Source organism: Sinocyclocheilus grahami, unplaced genomic scaffold, assembly GCF_001515645.1.
Source record: "Sinocyclocheilus grahami isolate Dianchi unplaced genomic scaffold, SAMN03320097.WGS_v1.1 scaffold633.1, whole genome shotgun sequence".
Lineage (NCBI taxonomy): Eukaryota > Metazoa > Chordata > Actinopteri > Cypriniformes > Cyprinidae > Sinocyclocheilus > Sinocyclocheilus grahami.
In genome coordinates, this window is record NW_015505812.1 from 751,365 (window position 1) to 764,115 (window position 12,751).

At 35.9% G+C, this 12,751-nt stretch overlaps 1 protein-coding gene across 3 annotated transcripts in view; it reads right to left on the reverse strand.

Annotated features, from left to right (window-relative positions):
• Positions 1 to 1,625: 1,625 nt before the first annotated feature.
• LOC107558166 (dynactin subunit 2) overlaps positions 1,626 to 12,751 on the reverse strand; it is a 22,948-nt gene continuing 11,822 nt past the window's right edge. For 2 of the 3 annotated variants that reach the window (XM_016241789.1, XM_016241787.1), the window contains 11 exons: positions 12,622 to 12,683; positions 12,426 to 12,524; positions 10,555 to 10,715; positions 8,431 to 8,581; positions 8,285 to 8,350; positions 7,643 to 7,681; positions 6,922 to 6,999; positions 4,142 to 4,213; positions 3,960 to 4,062; positions 3,763 to 3,854; positions 1,626 to 2,069 (listed from right to left, as the gene is read on the reverse strand). In XM_016241789.1, the coding sequence (XP_016097275.1) occupies positions 1,983 to 2,069; positions 3,763 to 3,854; positions 3,960 to 4,062; positions 4,142 to 4,213; positions 6,922 to 6,999; positions 7,643 to 7,681; positions 8,285 to 8,350; positions 8,431 to 8,581; positions 10,555 to 10,715; positions 12,426 to 12,524; positions 12,622 to 12,683 (1,010 nt within the window). In that variant the 3' untranslated portion in view covers positions 1,626 to 1,982. The remainder of the gene's footprint in view (positions 2,070 to 3,762; positions 3,855 to 3,959; positions 4,063 to 4,141; positions 4,214 to 6,921; positions 7,000 to 7,642; positions 7,682 to 8,284; positions 8,351 to 8,430; positions 8,582 to 10,554; positions 10,716 to 12,425; positions 12,525 to 12,621; positions 12,684 to 12,751) is intronic. The other variant, XM_016241788.1, reaches the window with a different exon arrangement.

Here is a 12,751-nt window from a genome sequence, read left to right on the forward strand (position 1 = left end):
GATTTTGATGTGAGAGACAACAGCAGATGCACTTTTCACTGCAGGAAGCGTTATTATGGATTATGGACTCATATTTCTTGATGGATTGTTTTAGTTTTCGTCTTCTCCAGATGTTAACTGATGGAGTGCTGTGGATTATTGTGATGTTTTTATCAGCTGTTTGGACTCTCATTCTGACGGCACCCATTCACTGCAAGTGATGCACTCGTATATTTTTGGGTGTACTGTCCCTTTAAGATTTCACTCCCATCAGGTGCACGTTTGTGTCCAAAAATCCCTCAGACACTGAGACGGACCAAACGACTCATGTTATTCTTTAAAAACCCATAATGCACCTCATGAACCGCTTTCAGCCCTAGATTCAGTCAGTAGTTTTGTCAGTAATGGCGCCCTCAGTAACACTTGAGTTTCACACGCCTCGAATCGCACTCATCACTCAATGTTTTGTCTTTGCAGGGCCATATATGTGTTTTTTTTCCTCCTATGTGTAAACGTGTGTGTGTGTGTGTGTGTGTTACAGGAGTGTATCTGTAGGTTTTAGGGGCTTTAGTCGTGGATCTGCACAGAGCTCATCAACACAGGCACAAGATTAATACTGAATATTTAAAATAATGATTTAATAATGAGGCTGATTATGCAATTTTACTATTGAATTTATGTATATATGTACAGTTTTAGTATTTTATTTTGTACACCTTTTTTAGGGAAAAAATGATCAATTTGTAAAATATTTCTCCTGCAGAGAAACCTTTCCTTTCTCATATTCATGTTTGATCTGTAAAGAAAACACTTTGAGAATTGTGAACAAGTAGCATTTCCTTTATTGGGAGTTGATCTTTTTTTTTATTTAACAAATTAAAACATTTTAAATGATGAAAGCTCTCTTCTGATTATTTTATGTCACTGTTTAGACGTCACCAGCCAAAACTGTAAGTTGTTCTGCTTCAGAACATGAAATATTTCTTTAGAAGATGGAGAGAAAAAACGTTTTTGTTTCTAAATATTTCACTAACACTGTCCTGTTTGTTAATTAGCTCTGTATATCACTTTTTAAGAAAATAAGCTGCTAAACTATCATAGAGAAAAATTGAGAGGAACTAAATGAAGCTGATCAAACAAAGCCAACAAACTAATGTCCATAATATATAATGCTTTAAGGCAATGCATATTCTTAAAGGATTCAAGTATGAAGCTAAGCATCAAACAAACTGATTTCGAACCCTTTTATTTTTTGATATTCATATTTAGCATTATACTACAAAATTTCTAATCGAGAATATATTTTTTAAATTGCACGAGCAAAACCCGCTAAAATTTAAAGGAAAAAATACATTTAAAAAATTTTAAAAACATACAAAAACGTAAAATAGATTTTTCTAATAATGTAAAAAAAAAATCTACAAAGCCACAAAAAGTCAAATCTACAAAAGTATAAAAATCTACAAATATGTAAAAATGCAAACCCACAAAAAAAAAATGTAAGTTACATAAATGTAAAAAATATTTAAAAATCTCAAATGACTGGAAAATGTAACTGGAATGTATTGTGAGGGAATGCCAGGAAAATGTGTGGAATGCTGTGAACTTTCAAAACAACAACAACAACATGAAACAGATTTCTGGAAGCATTTTTTATTATCCAGCGATGCATTTGAAAATGATCATAATTGGTGGACTCCGCGCCACACATTAATAACACAATAACGGTTACAAGCGATCGCTCATGAGAACGAGCTGTATTTACACACACAGCGTCTCCTCACCTTCAAAACAAAGCCTGAGGATCAGGAAGGAAAGGGCTTAAGATCAGAACTCTTTCAGACGCTGGGTTTGAGGAGAGCATCTGCACGCTGAAGCTTTAGGAGGCTCTGTAGTGTGGGGACGGTTGCTCTCGACACAGCAGAAAAACAAAAGGGCGGCATGAGAAACAGAGCTTCCTTCACTCTCTCGCTCGCTCTCTCCTCACGCCAGACCGATGGCTTTTATTTGGAGAGTTTCTTCATCCTCTGGTCCAGCGCGGAGAAGTTCTCCTCCACAGCCAGCAGGTTCTCCTTCATGGTCTGCTGGACCTGCGAGTGAAGGACGGCATGCTTAACTCTGATTTGCACTCAAACATAATGGCCCCCAGAATATTTTGTTGTATGAATATCTGAACATGCAATACTAAAGCAATAAGCCCCGTGAAGCCGTGGTTTACAGTGTATTTATAACAGCTAAGAGGTGGTATATTAATATACAATTAATATTTTCTTAGGGATAAAAATCTACCTCAGCTTCTGCTCTAAACTATAGGGACTATAGGAAGGTTACAATTAACAACAGAGCCCAAGCTTAAATTCAATTGCTATTTATTTTTAGCTATAATAATCAACACTCTAATTAAAAATATATATATATGCAAAAATGTAAATCGCACATATTGCAGTTTATAAATTAACTTCTAAATTATACAATTTCTATTTGTTGTTGAAACAGACCTCATATTATTATTATTATTATATATTATTTATTTATTATATGAGTATATAGTCTAATATTTAGTGAAACGCTCTTCTCTAGTAAATAACGAGCTGTAGACACTGATGATGAAATGCTCTTTTGTTTACAAGCTGTTTTATTGACGTCTTTCTGCAAGTGAAACACTGACTGAATGATTACACGAGGCGTGGTTTGTTCATTCCTGTATATTTTTGCGTTAAGACTAGTAATAATCCGTCGCGCCTCATCAAAGAGCGCCAAAACGGCATTTATTGTCTGAATTTCCTGAAAAAAATGTAATGATTTGTTCGGTACACATGCGTACAGAACCGAAAAAATAAATGTAACGTTACACCTCTAGGAGTTAGTGTTGATGATCGCATTATTTTTCATATGCATATGCTTTCATACGAGATCGCTTGTTTCTGCATCTTCCTGGTCTGTGTTTTTGATCGACTCATTCAGGAGAGGTGTAATAGCGCCCCCTAGCGTATAACACAGGGATTAAAGTTCCGTCGCTACGACAGATTTCCGTCAGTTCATAAAGACAGTCACTTGCTTCATTCCTGAATGAATCAGTCGTTCGAATGAATCAATTGAATGAATTAATTCAGTCATTCGAACAAATCAATTGAATGAATGATTCAGTCGTTCGAATGAATCAATTGAATGAATGAATTCAGTCGTTCGAACAAATCAATTGAATGAATGATTCAGCCGTTCGAATGAATCAATTGAATGAATGAATCAGTCGTTCGAATGAATCAATTGAATGAATGAATCAGTCGTTCGAACGAATCAATTTAATGAATGATTCAGCCGTTCGAATGAATCAATTGAATGAATGATTCAGCCGTTCGAACGAATCTATTGAATGAATGATTCAGCCATTCGAACGAATCAATTGAATGAATGATTCGATTATAAAATCAGTGACTTGCCGCCACCTGCTGGCAGATTAGTTTCATTTTTAGCGTATAATTTCAGTTATTCAAATCATATTTCTGTATTCAAAATTGTATATTTAAAACATTAATCTCCACATGAATTTAATTGCACTCATGCTACCTCTGAGCCTCATTAAACATCTGAAAATGTACCTACAAGCCACTTTTGAGTTCTTCTGTGCCACCTCTGTAGTACAAATTAATTAATACTAATTTCATATGATTGGTAACTTATTTGTCTTATCCCTGATAACAGCAGAAACATGGAAAATTCAGTGTTTGGCGGGGAAAGAGTTAATGCGGGGAGTGTTTGCGTCAGTGGTGTTCGAGGACAGACCTGCGTGAGCAGAGTGCTGTTGTCCTTCAGAGAGTTGTTGATCATCTGCTGCGTCGTGTCCAGATGGGTCAGCAGCTGCCCAAACTGCATCGCTGCACCACAAAACGAGAGATCAAAAACATATCATAATACACACATTTTTTTTGTGTGTATTTAAGCCCCAAAGCAAGCATCTGAGTGAAGTGTGTTGAGGATACCCTGCTCGTGCAGCTCTCGGACGGCCAGCAGTCTCTGCAGCAGCTGCGGGAGAGACGTGGCCATCGCATCCCACTTCTGCACCACGTCATACAGCTGAGACACCTGCACACAGCACACAGACCAGACTCGTCAGTCAGCTCGTTAACTCCAGGACCGTCTCTATGCTGACCGCAGGACGCACCTTGTTCTGGGTCTCTGCGTCCTCGATGGCCGCCTTGTGCTTGGCGATTTCATTCATCTTCCCCAGAACGCTCTGAAGAAAAAACAAAGACAAGCACTCAGCGTCGACTGCACTCGCAATAACAGCTCCGATTAAACACGACATTCACACAAATTATTATACTTTTTTTTTATTTTATATATATATATTCTTAATTTTCTCATTATTCAAAATAACTAATTTAAATTAATTAAAGTTAATAAATTAATTAATTTATTAAGCAGTTATATAAAAATAATCATAAAATTATTATTATTATTTGGGATTAATAATAAAACCATAATAAAAAAAATAAAAAGTAAAAGTAGTAATAGAGTAATAGTAGTAGTAGTAATAATAATAATACAATGATTAATAATAATAAAATATTTTGCTGCTACGGAAATCAGAACATCTTATAATCTTGCAAATGATAATAATTATTAAACAATAATAATAGTAATAATATTTCAATGATTAATAATAATAAAATCTTTTGATGCTACAGAGCCAAAACATCAGATCATTTTGATATACATGTACATATTTTCAAAGTATATTCTGTATGTGTGTGTATTTATATATGCATAATAAATATACACAGAACACACACATATATTATGTAAACAAAACTTTTATTTTGGATGCGATTAATCGTTTGACAGCACTAGTTGTTTTACGTTTGGTTATTCAATTTCTGTACCTGAATACTGTTAGACTTACCTGAAAAATACAAAGCACTGTTTATTTTATTTGTATTTTTGTTCTATTATATCTATGCTTGTAATTTGTTTCTTTTCTATGCTGATTTACTCACCTACAAAATCACCCCAATCATTGATTATTTTTCTTAAAATAGAGCTATTCAAGTCATTTGGTGATTTTTATTTTAATATATTGCAGAAAAACTAAATATCGCAATGTGAGTTCTTCCGACATCGTACAGCCCTAACTATAAACATCACGCACAAAACTATGCATTTTAAAAAACAAAACCTGTAAACTCTTATCAGCCCATTTTTATGGGATAGATCAGTTTTCTATTTGTTCAGATGCTGAAAAATTCATAAAGACAAAACTAGGAGCATGATGAACTGCTGCAAAGATGAACTTGTGTCATTTAATGGCACGAGTCTCAGTGTGAACAAGCCTTTAAAGGGTTAGTTCACCCGAGAATGAAAGTTCTGTCATTAATTACTCGCCCTCGTGTCGTTCCAAACCCGTAAGACCTTCGTTCATCTTCAGAACACAAATTAAGATATTTTTGATGAGCTCTCTGATCTTCATAGACAGCAAGGATCCTAACACGATCAACGCACAGAAACGTAGCAAGGACATCGTTAAAATAATCCGTGTGACATCAGGGGTTCAACCGTCATTTTGCGAAGCAGCGAGAATACTTTTTGTGTGCAAAGAAAACAAAAATAACTTTGTTCAACAATTCGTCTCTCCACGTTACCCTGTAGCGCTATTTTGGAGAGTGTATGCAACATATGTACGCGGATACACTGTTTATGTTATGCTTTGATCTGAACGTAAACAGTGTATCCACGTACATACGTTGCATACGTTGACACAAAAATCGAATTTCGAATATTCGCCGAATTTAAAATAAAAATCCACATTCGAATGCAAAAACATTGCATTCGAATTTTAGGTGTTCATCAGGCAGCTTATCAGTGGCGCACGAGATGCGATGACGATGTAGGTGTCGTTGCATTTGAATGCTTTGTTAGCCTATTCAGTTGAAGCCATTAGATGGCGCTGCTGCGTTGTTCATTACAAATATTGCGGAAAAAGAAAACATGAATGCGGAGAAGATCTTGTTTACATCAAAAAGCCAAGCCGTTCACACAGAACGCATATTTCACGCATTTTCTAGAGGGACATCTATCACCGTTGCACTCGCGTCTCGCACAAGAGAGACGCATGTTTAGAAAGCCACGTAATATTAATGCAAGTTCAACTTTTAAAAAACATGTCTCGAGACTTTATGGCAGGGTTTTTCACCATCCCACTGCATCTCATGTTTTTAAATGAAAAATTTACTCTTGTGTGATTGGCTTTTGGCCCTTTGTATTAAACTATGTATACACACATGATGCTGTTTTGTTTATAGTTGTTTAAGCAACTTAATTATAATTGGTTTACAAACATTATTTGAAACATTATGCACTTTTTTTCACAGATAGTCATGTTATCTTATGCTTTGAATAAACGTGCATTAGTAATATTTTGCTCGATGCGCCCTCTTGTGGCCTCAAGAGAGAAGCCAAAAGCTTTTCTTCACCCTAACTGAAATTATGCATTTTTGATCATATTTAAGTACAAATATCGAATTTAGTTTTTCAGTAATTATCCACAGCCCTAGTTGACACTCTCCAAAAAGGTGCTATAGGGAGGAGACGAATTGAATAAAGTCGTTATTTTTGTTTTCTTTGCACACAAAAAGTATTCTCGTAGCTTTGTAAAATTACGGTTGAACCCCTGATGCCACATGGATTATTTTAACGATCTCCTTGCTACGTTTCTGTGCGTTGATCGTGTTAGGATCCTTGCTGTCTATGAAGATCAGAGAGCTCTCGGAGCTCATCAAAAATATCTTAATTTGTGTTCTGAAGATGAACGAAAGTCTTATGGGTTTGGAACAACATGAGGGTGAGTAATTAATGACAGAACTTTCATTCTTGGATGAACTGACCCTTTAAGGCCTAACACTGAAGGAACACACTTGAGACGGTTGGTCAGGGTTCTGGTTTCACCTGTAGTCTGGCTTCCACCTGGTCCAGCGTGGCAGCGTCCAGCGCACCGACCCGCGCCTGCAGCAGCTCTATAGTGTCCTGCAGACGGCAAGAGACCTGATCACATGACCACATCCACTTGTTTCACAGCCAGCAATGCAAGTTTTCATGTGGTATTGAATGCTTTTTTTATGCTATGGTTGTATTTTTTGCCACTACATGTTAAACTCCTTTTTATTTCATAAATGTGACCAAGGACCTCAAAACCAGTCATAAGGGTCAATTTTGTGAAATTGAGATTTATACATCATCTGAAAGCTGAATAGATAATCTTTCCATTGATGTATGGTTTGTTAGGATAGGAGGACAATATTTGGCTGAGATACAACTATTTGAAAATCTGGAATCTGAGGATGCAAAAAAATCTAAATATTGAGAAAATCATCTTTAAAGTTGTCCAAATGAAGTTCTTAGCAATGCATATTACTAATCAAAAATGAAGTTGAGATATATTTACGGTAGGAAATTTATAAAATATCTTCATGGAGCATGATCTTTACTTAATATCCTAATGATTTTTGGCATAAAAGAGAAATGTATAATTGTGACCCATACAATGTATTTTTGGCTATTGCTACAAATATCCCCCAGCGACTCCAGGGTCACAAATGCATCTCTCGTTGTGTAAAGACATTGAATGTTAATACTGATGGTGCTGTTATAGTGATGAGTGTGTGTTTACCATCAGACTGGCTCCCTGAACCCCAGAGCTGAGCGGACCCTACGACACACACACACACACACACACACACACACACACAGACACAGACACAGACACAGACACAGACACACACAGAGCGAGAGATCAGTGAAAGACCTAAATAACAGTCTAAAAAAATATATATATATTTTTTTTTTTAAATGTAAGTTTAATGAACCTTTTAAAAAAAAATCTAAAAACAAAATGAGTTTTCAGGCTTTTATGGCTCATGTAGTCTGATATAGTGAGAATATGGAGGAAAAAACTGCTCAATTTTATTAAAAAAATATGAATTTGGTGCAGATGCTGATATAGACTCTACAAAATGATTGATAGAGAATCAAGTAAAGCTGAGCTGCTTCAGTCCAGTAAGTGTTCATCTGGAGATATTACTGCAGTTATTCTGACGATTACTTGATCAAAATCAGTCAAGATTTGAGACGAGCTGGACGTTTCTACAATTACACTAAAAGTGCTTTTACTGGATAAACGAGTCATCAATGAACTATCAATCAGACGACAGAAGACATGCATTAGATTGAGTGTGAAACAGGACTGACAGCAGTTTTGATCATTTAGAGTGTTAGAAATCATCAGCAGTGCTAGTGAGCGTGTCTCACGCACCTGTTTCTCTGAGCCGGATCCCAGCGCCGTCTCTAGTTCGGCCAGCCGTCTCTCCAGCTCGGCGACCTGCGGTCACACAAAGAACGTCTGCGTCAGACACGGCCACAGGAAGTGACATCACACTGGGTGTTTCATAAAGTCCGTACTTTAGCAGACTCGGTGAACTTCTCTTGCTCCGGTCGGCTGTGGAGCTCGTAGAGAATCACTCCGTCTGGTCCTTTGGGTGCCGCTGTCTTGCTTTCTGCACCCGCGCCGCTCCTCACGCCCCGAGCCACCTCCAGCTGAGTCAACAACCGCCTGCCAACATACAGAACGCTCAGCTTCGTTAGAGAAATCTATGACGAAGAATGTTTGCGGACAAACCTTTGTCCCATTACTAAAACGAGACAATAGCTATGTTTCCATCACCCTATTTTAATGCGCATTTTGAAGTATATCGCATAAGAAACGAGTGATGTTAACTCCAAATTTCAAATAAAAATCCCTTTAAGTTTTTACGCTCGCTTGGGGTGGTTTTTGACTTGCGCGAAAAAGGGTTGATGCGAATAATGGGAGATGGAAATACATTTTGCGAATAAATTCCTCCAAGTGCATCAAAAAAGTCATGTGACTTTGTGCTATGGGACAGCAAAACCTGACTATCCAGCGGACCGATCTCATTCTACCTGATATGTATCCAAAATAATCAATATAGAATCGAATCGGTAATCGAATCACAAGCTTGTGAATGAGAATCTAATCGAATTGTGAAATTTGTGTCAAAACCCTGTCCTAGTATTTACTCTATGGTTAGGGTTAGGATGAGGGTCTGGTTTAGGGTTACCTGCATGTACTTGCTGTTATTATATGTTAAATGCATTAAAATAAAGTGTTACCATCTCTTTTGTAATTTTTTATGATAAAAGGAGAAGACAATTTTACGGACAGCTGTATATGCGCAAGCGTTCATGTTTGTGGTTGCCAGATATCAAGAGTTCAAATCCCCCAATCTGAGCTTCTCTGTTAAAAGGATATGATTTCTGCCAGGTTTTTTACTTAACTTATGCAATCTGGCAACCATGTGCTCGCTCTACATTGCAAAAGCGTCTATGATGATCTGAAAACAACGACAAACATGGATCTCGAGTATATTGTTTGCGATTGCTGAATAAATGCACTTACGCACCCTCTGTGTGGCAATAAGAATCTTTAGTTTAACCATTATACAGCATGACGAAAATTTGAGATGTTTTCACGGACTACAACTAAACTAAAATGCTCAGACATTAAAACTTGACTAAACAAAAACAGGAGAAGGTTGCCTAAATGACAAAAACTAAAAAGCACAGGACTAAGACTAAATTGACCTCCTGAGACCCTGCATCCTCATATGAGGACATTATATTTTAGTGAATTTCTCTGAGACTATACATGCCACAGTTTTAAGTCTGGATGTCCTGTACGGAGCACATTCAGGGCTTTTCAGAGATACTAAATGTTTGGATGTTTCTCCTTGGGTCTTCAAAAACGTCTGATATTAATTTAGTGACACTCTTATGGAAATATGATAATATTTTGTAATTATCATTTAAATCTGACTAATTTTTAAACTGTGTGTCATAAAGCAACATCTCAGGAAAATGTTATGGGGTTTCAAATAAAAATATGACTTTCTGTTTCGAAACCGGAGGTTGATTTCATACATGTCCTCATATGAGACTAAAAGCATGTTTATTACACATTTTGGGAGACACAACAAATGAATAGGGAAAGAAATTATATTTCAATATTCCTATGAAATATTATATATTATTATGAAAAACTTCTCAATTATTACTCCCATTATTACACTTCTTTTTTCATTACATAGTATGATGTACATTTGTACATCACAAAATATATTTAGTTTATAGATACATTATATATAATGAGAAAACTTGTTTATGGACATTTTACACACATTTTGCATATAGAAAAATGGTATATCAAATCATTATAACATAGTTGAGAATTATCTTTATACAAATTTTGGTAAAAAAAAAAAAATCCTGAAAACTAAAAATGTATTGGTGATTTAAATAAAATCAATAGTTTTTGCCTATGCATGTTAATTCATTCATTCATGTTTTTTTATTTTTTAATGCTCTAAAGAATGTAATGACATGAAAACATTTTCCTAAAATGTTTTGCCAGGTCTCAAGAGGTTAAAAACAACTGACACTACTTCACTTGCATCATGTTCTGTGTTGTATTTGCAGCTCAGGAAGTCTAAATGCAGAAGTCTGACTCACTTGGCGAGCGCTCCGTCGGGGTCGGTGAGGTTGATGTGAGCATTGGGTCCGAGCAGAGAGTCCAGATGAGCTGAAACCAGCTGCTGTTTGAGCTGCGCCGCCTGCTGAGCCAAAGCCACCGGAGTCAAACGCTCCTCTGAGCTGCTCTCTTTAGTCGTGACCTGCAAGAAAACATACAGTCAAACCAAAATCTATTCAGACACCTTCAATCACCAATATGTGACCCTGGAGCACAAAACCAGTCATAAGGGTCAATTTTTTTAAATTGAGATGTATGCATCATCTGAAAGCTGAATAAATAAGCTTTCCATTGATGTATGGTTTGTTAGGATAGGACAATATTTGGCCGAGATACAACTATTTGAAAATCTGGAATCCGAGGGTGCATCGAAAAAAAAATCGAAATATTGAGAAAATCATCTTTAAAGTTGTTCAAATGAAGTTCTTAGCAATGCATATTACTAATCAAACATTAAGTTTTGATATATTTACGGTAGGACATTTACTAAATATCTTCATGGAACATGATCTTTACTTAATATCCTAATGATTTTTGGCATAAAAGAGAAATGTATAATTTTGACCCATACAATGTATTGTTGGCTATTGCTACAAATATACCCCAGCGACTTATGACTGGTTTTGTGCTCCAGGGTAACAATTTAGCTCAACCAAGCAATGCTTAATTTAGTTCAGTCTGTGGTGTAAAAAGGTCGCATTAGCAATTAAAGAAAAACACTTAAGCAAAACATGGTCAAAGTGTCTGAATAATTTTTGGCGAATTCAATTTTACTGGTAGTCCACTGTATGAAGAATTTTTGTGTATAATATATCACAGTTTACTTTATTTGGCTATCCTCACTTACATAAATTAACTGTAGTGTCCTTCACCCACTAGTAAATAAAATAAAAATAAAAAATTATATCTGCTGTCTGAATAATTTTTCGTTTGACTGTACATCAACGTCACATAAAACACAAAACGTGCTTGTTCAATGCATGTCCGAGAGTCTAAGTGGACTGTTTTTAATCAGAATAAGCAGCACAGAGAACCAGACTTTAAGACTTGAGTACACTAGGATTTACAGTACTGTTCAAAATGTTGAGGTTGGTAAGATGTTTTAATGTTATTGAAATAAGTCTCTTCTGCTCACCAAGGCTGCATTTGTTTAATCCAAGATACAGTACAAATTGTGAAATATACATTAATGAGGAAAAAAATTAACTTAAATGATTTTAGCAAATGGCTGCAATATAACAAAGAGTGAAAAATGTAAGGGGGTCTGAATACTTTCCGTACCCACTGTATATATATATATATATGTTAAAATATAATTTATTCCTGTGATGCAAAGCTGAAATTTCAGCAGACATTACTCCAACAAAATCCTTTTGATATTTATTTATAAAATGTATATATATTTTTTAATTAATTATAAAATTTCTATATATTTAGACAATATTCAATATTTGAATGACTTAAAACTGTACATATTTGATCGGAATGTCTTAAAAAGGTGCTTTTCTTCACTTAGAAGAACCACAATAGAAATCTAGTTGAAATGTTTTTGCACCATTTTTCACTAAACGAAAAATATATATTATGTTTAATAATTCACATTCTTATGCACCAACATAACGCATAGCAATAAACATTGTTTTTGACTTTTTAATGTTTTTGAAAAATGTCTTTTATTCTCATCAAGGCTGCAATTATTTGATCAAAACACAGAAAAAAAATTTATGAAATATGATTACAATATAAAATACAGTGCCCTGCACTAATATTGGCACCCTTGGTAAATATCAGCAAATGTGGCTGTTCTAACCTATCATGAACTAGAGAAAGCATTTATTTCACATATTCTGACCTGAATATGTTCCACATCCTGGCAGAGCTCGTGAATCTCATTAACCAGTCGCTGATACTTCTGCTGAGGAGTTTCCTTCACGCCACAACCCTCAGCTAACTGCAGGACCAGAGAAAATAAACCAGGATAAACGCTGAGACTCCATAAAACTAAACAAATCATGAAGTGGGTCATGATGAACGAGCGAATCACTCACAAGCTCAAACTCTCCAGACTCATAGCCCACCCTGCGACTCTTACTGATGCGGTCCGAGAAATCTGTGCGTGCACACAAATACACACACACACACACAAACATACACACACACACACACATACACACACAC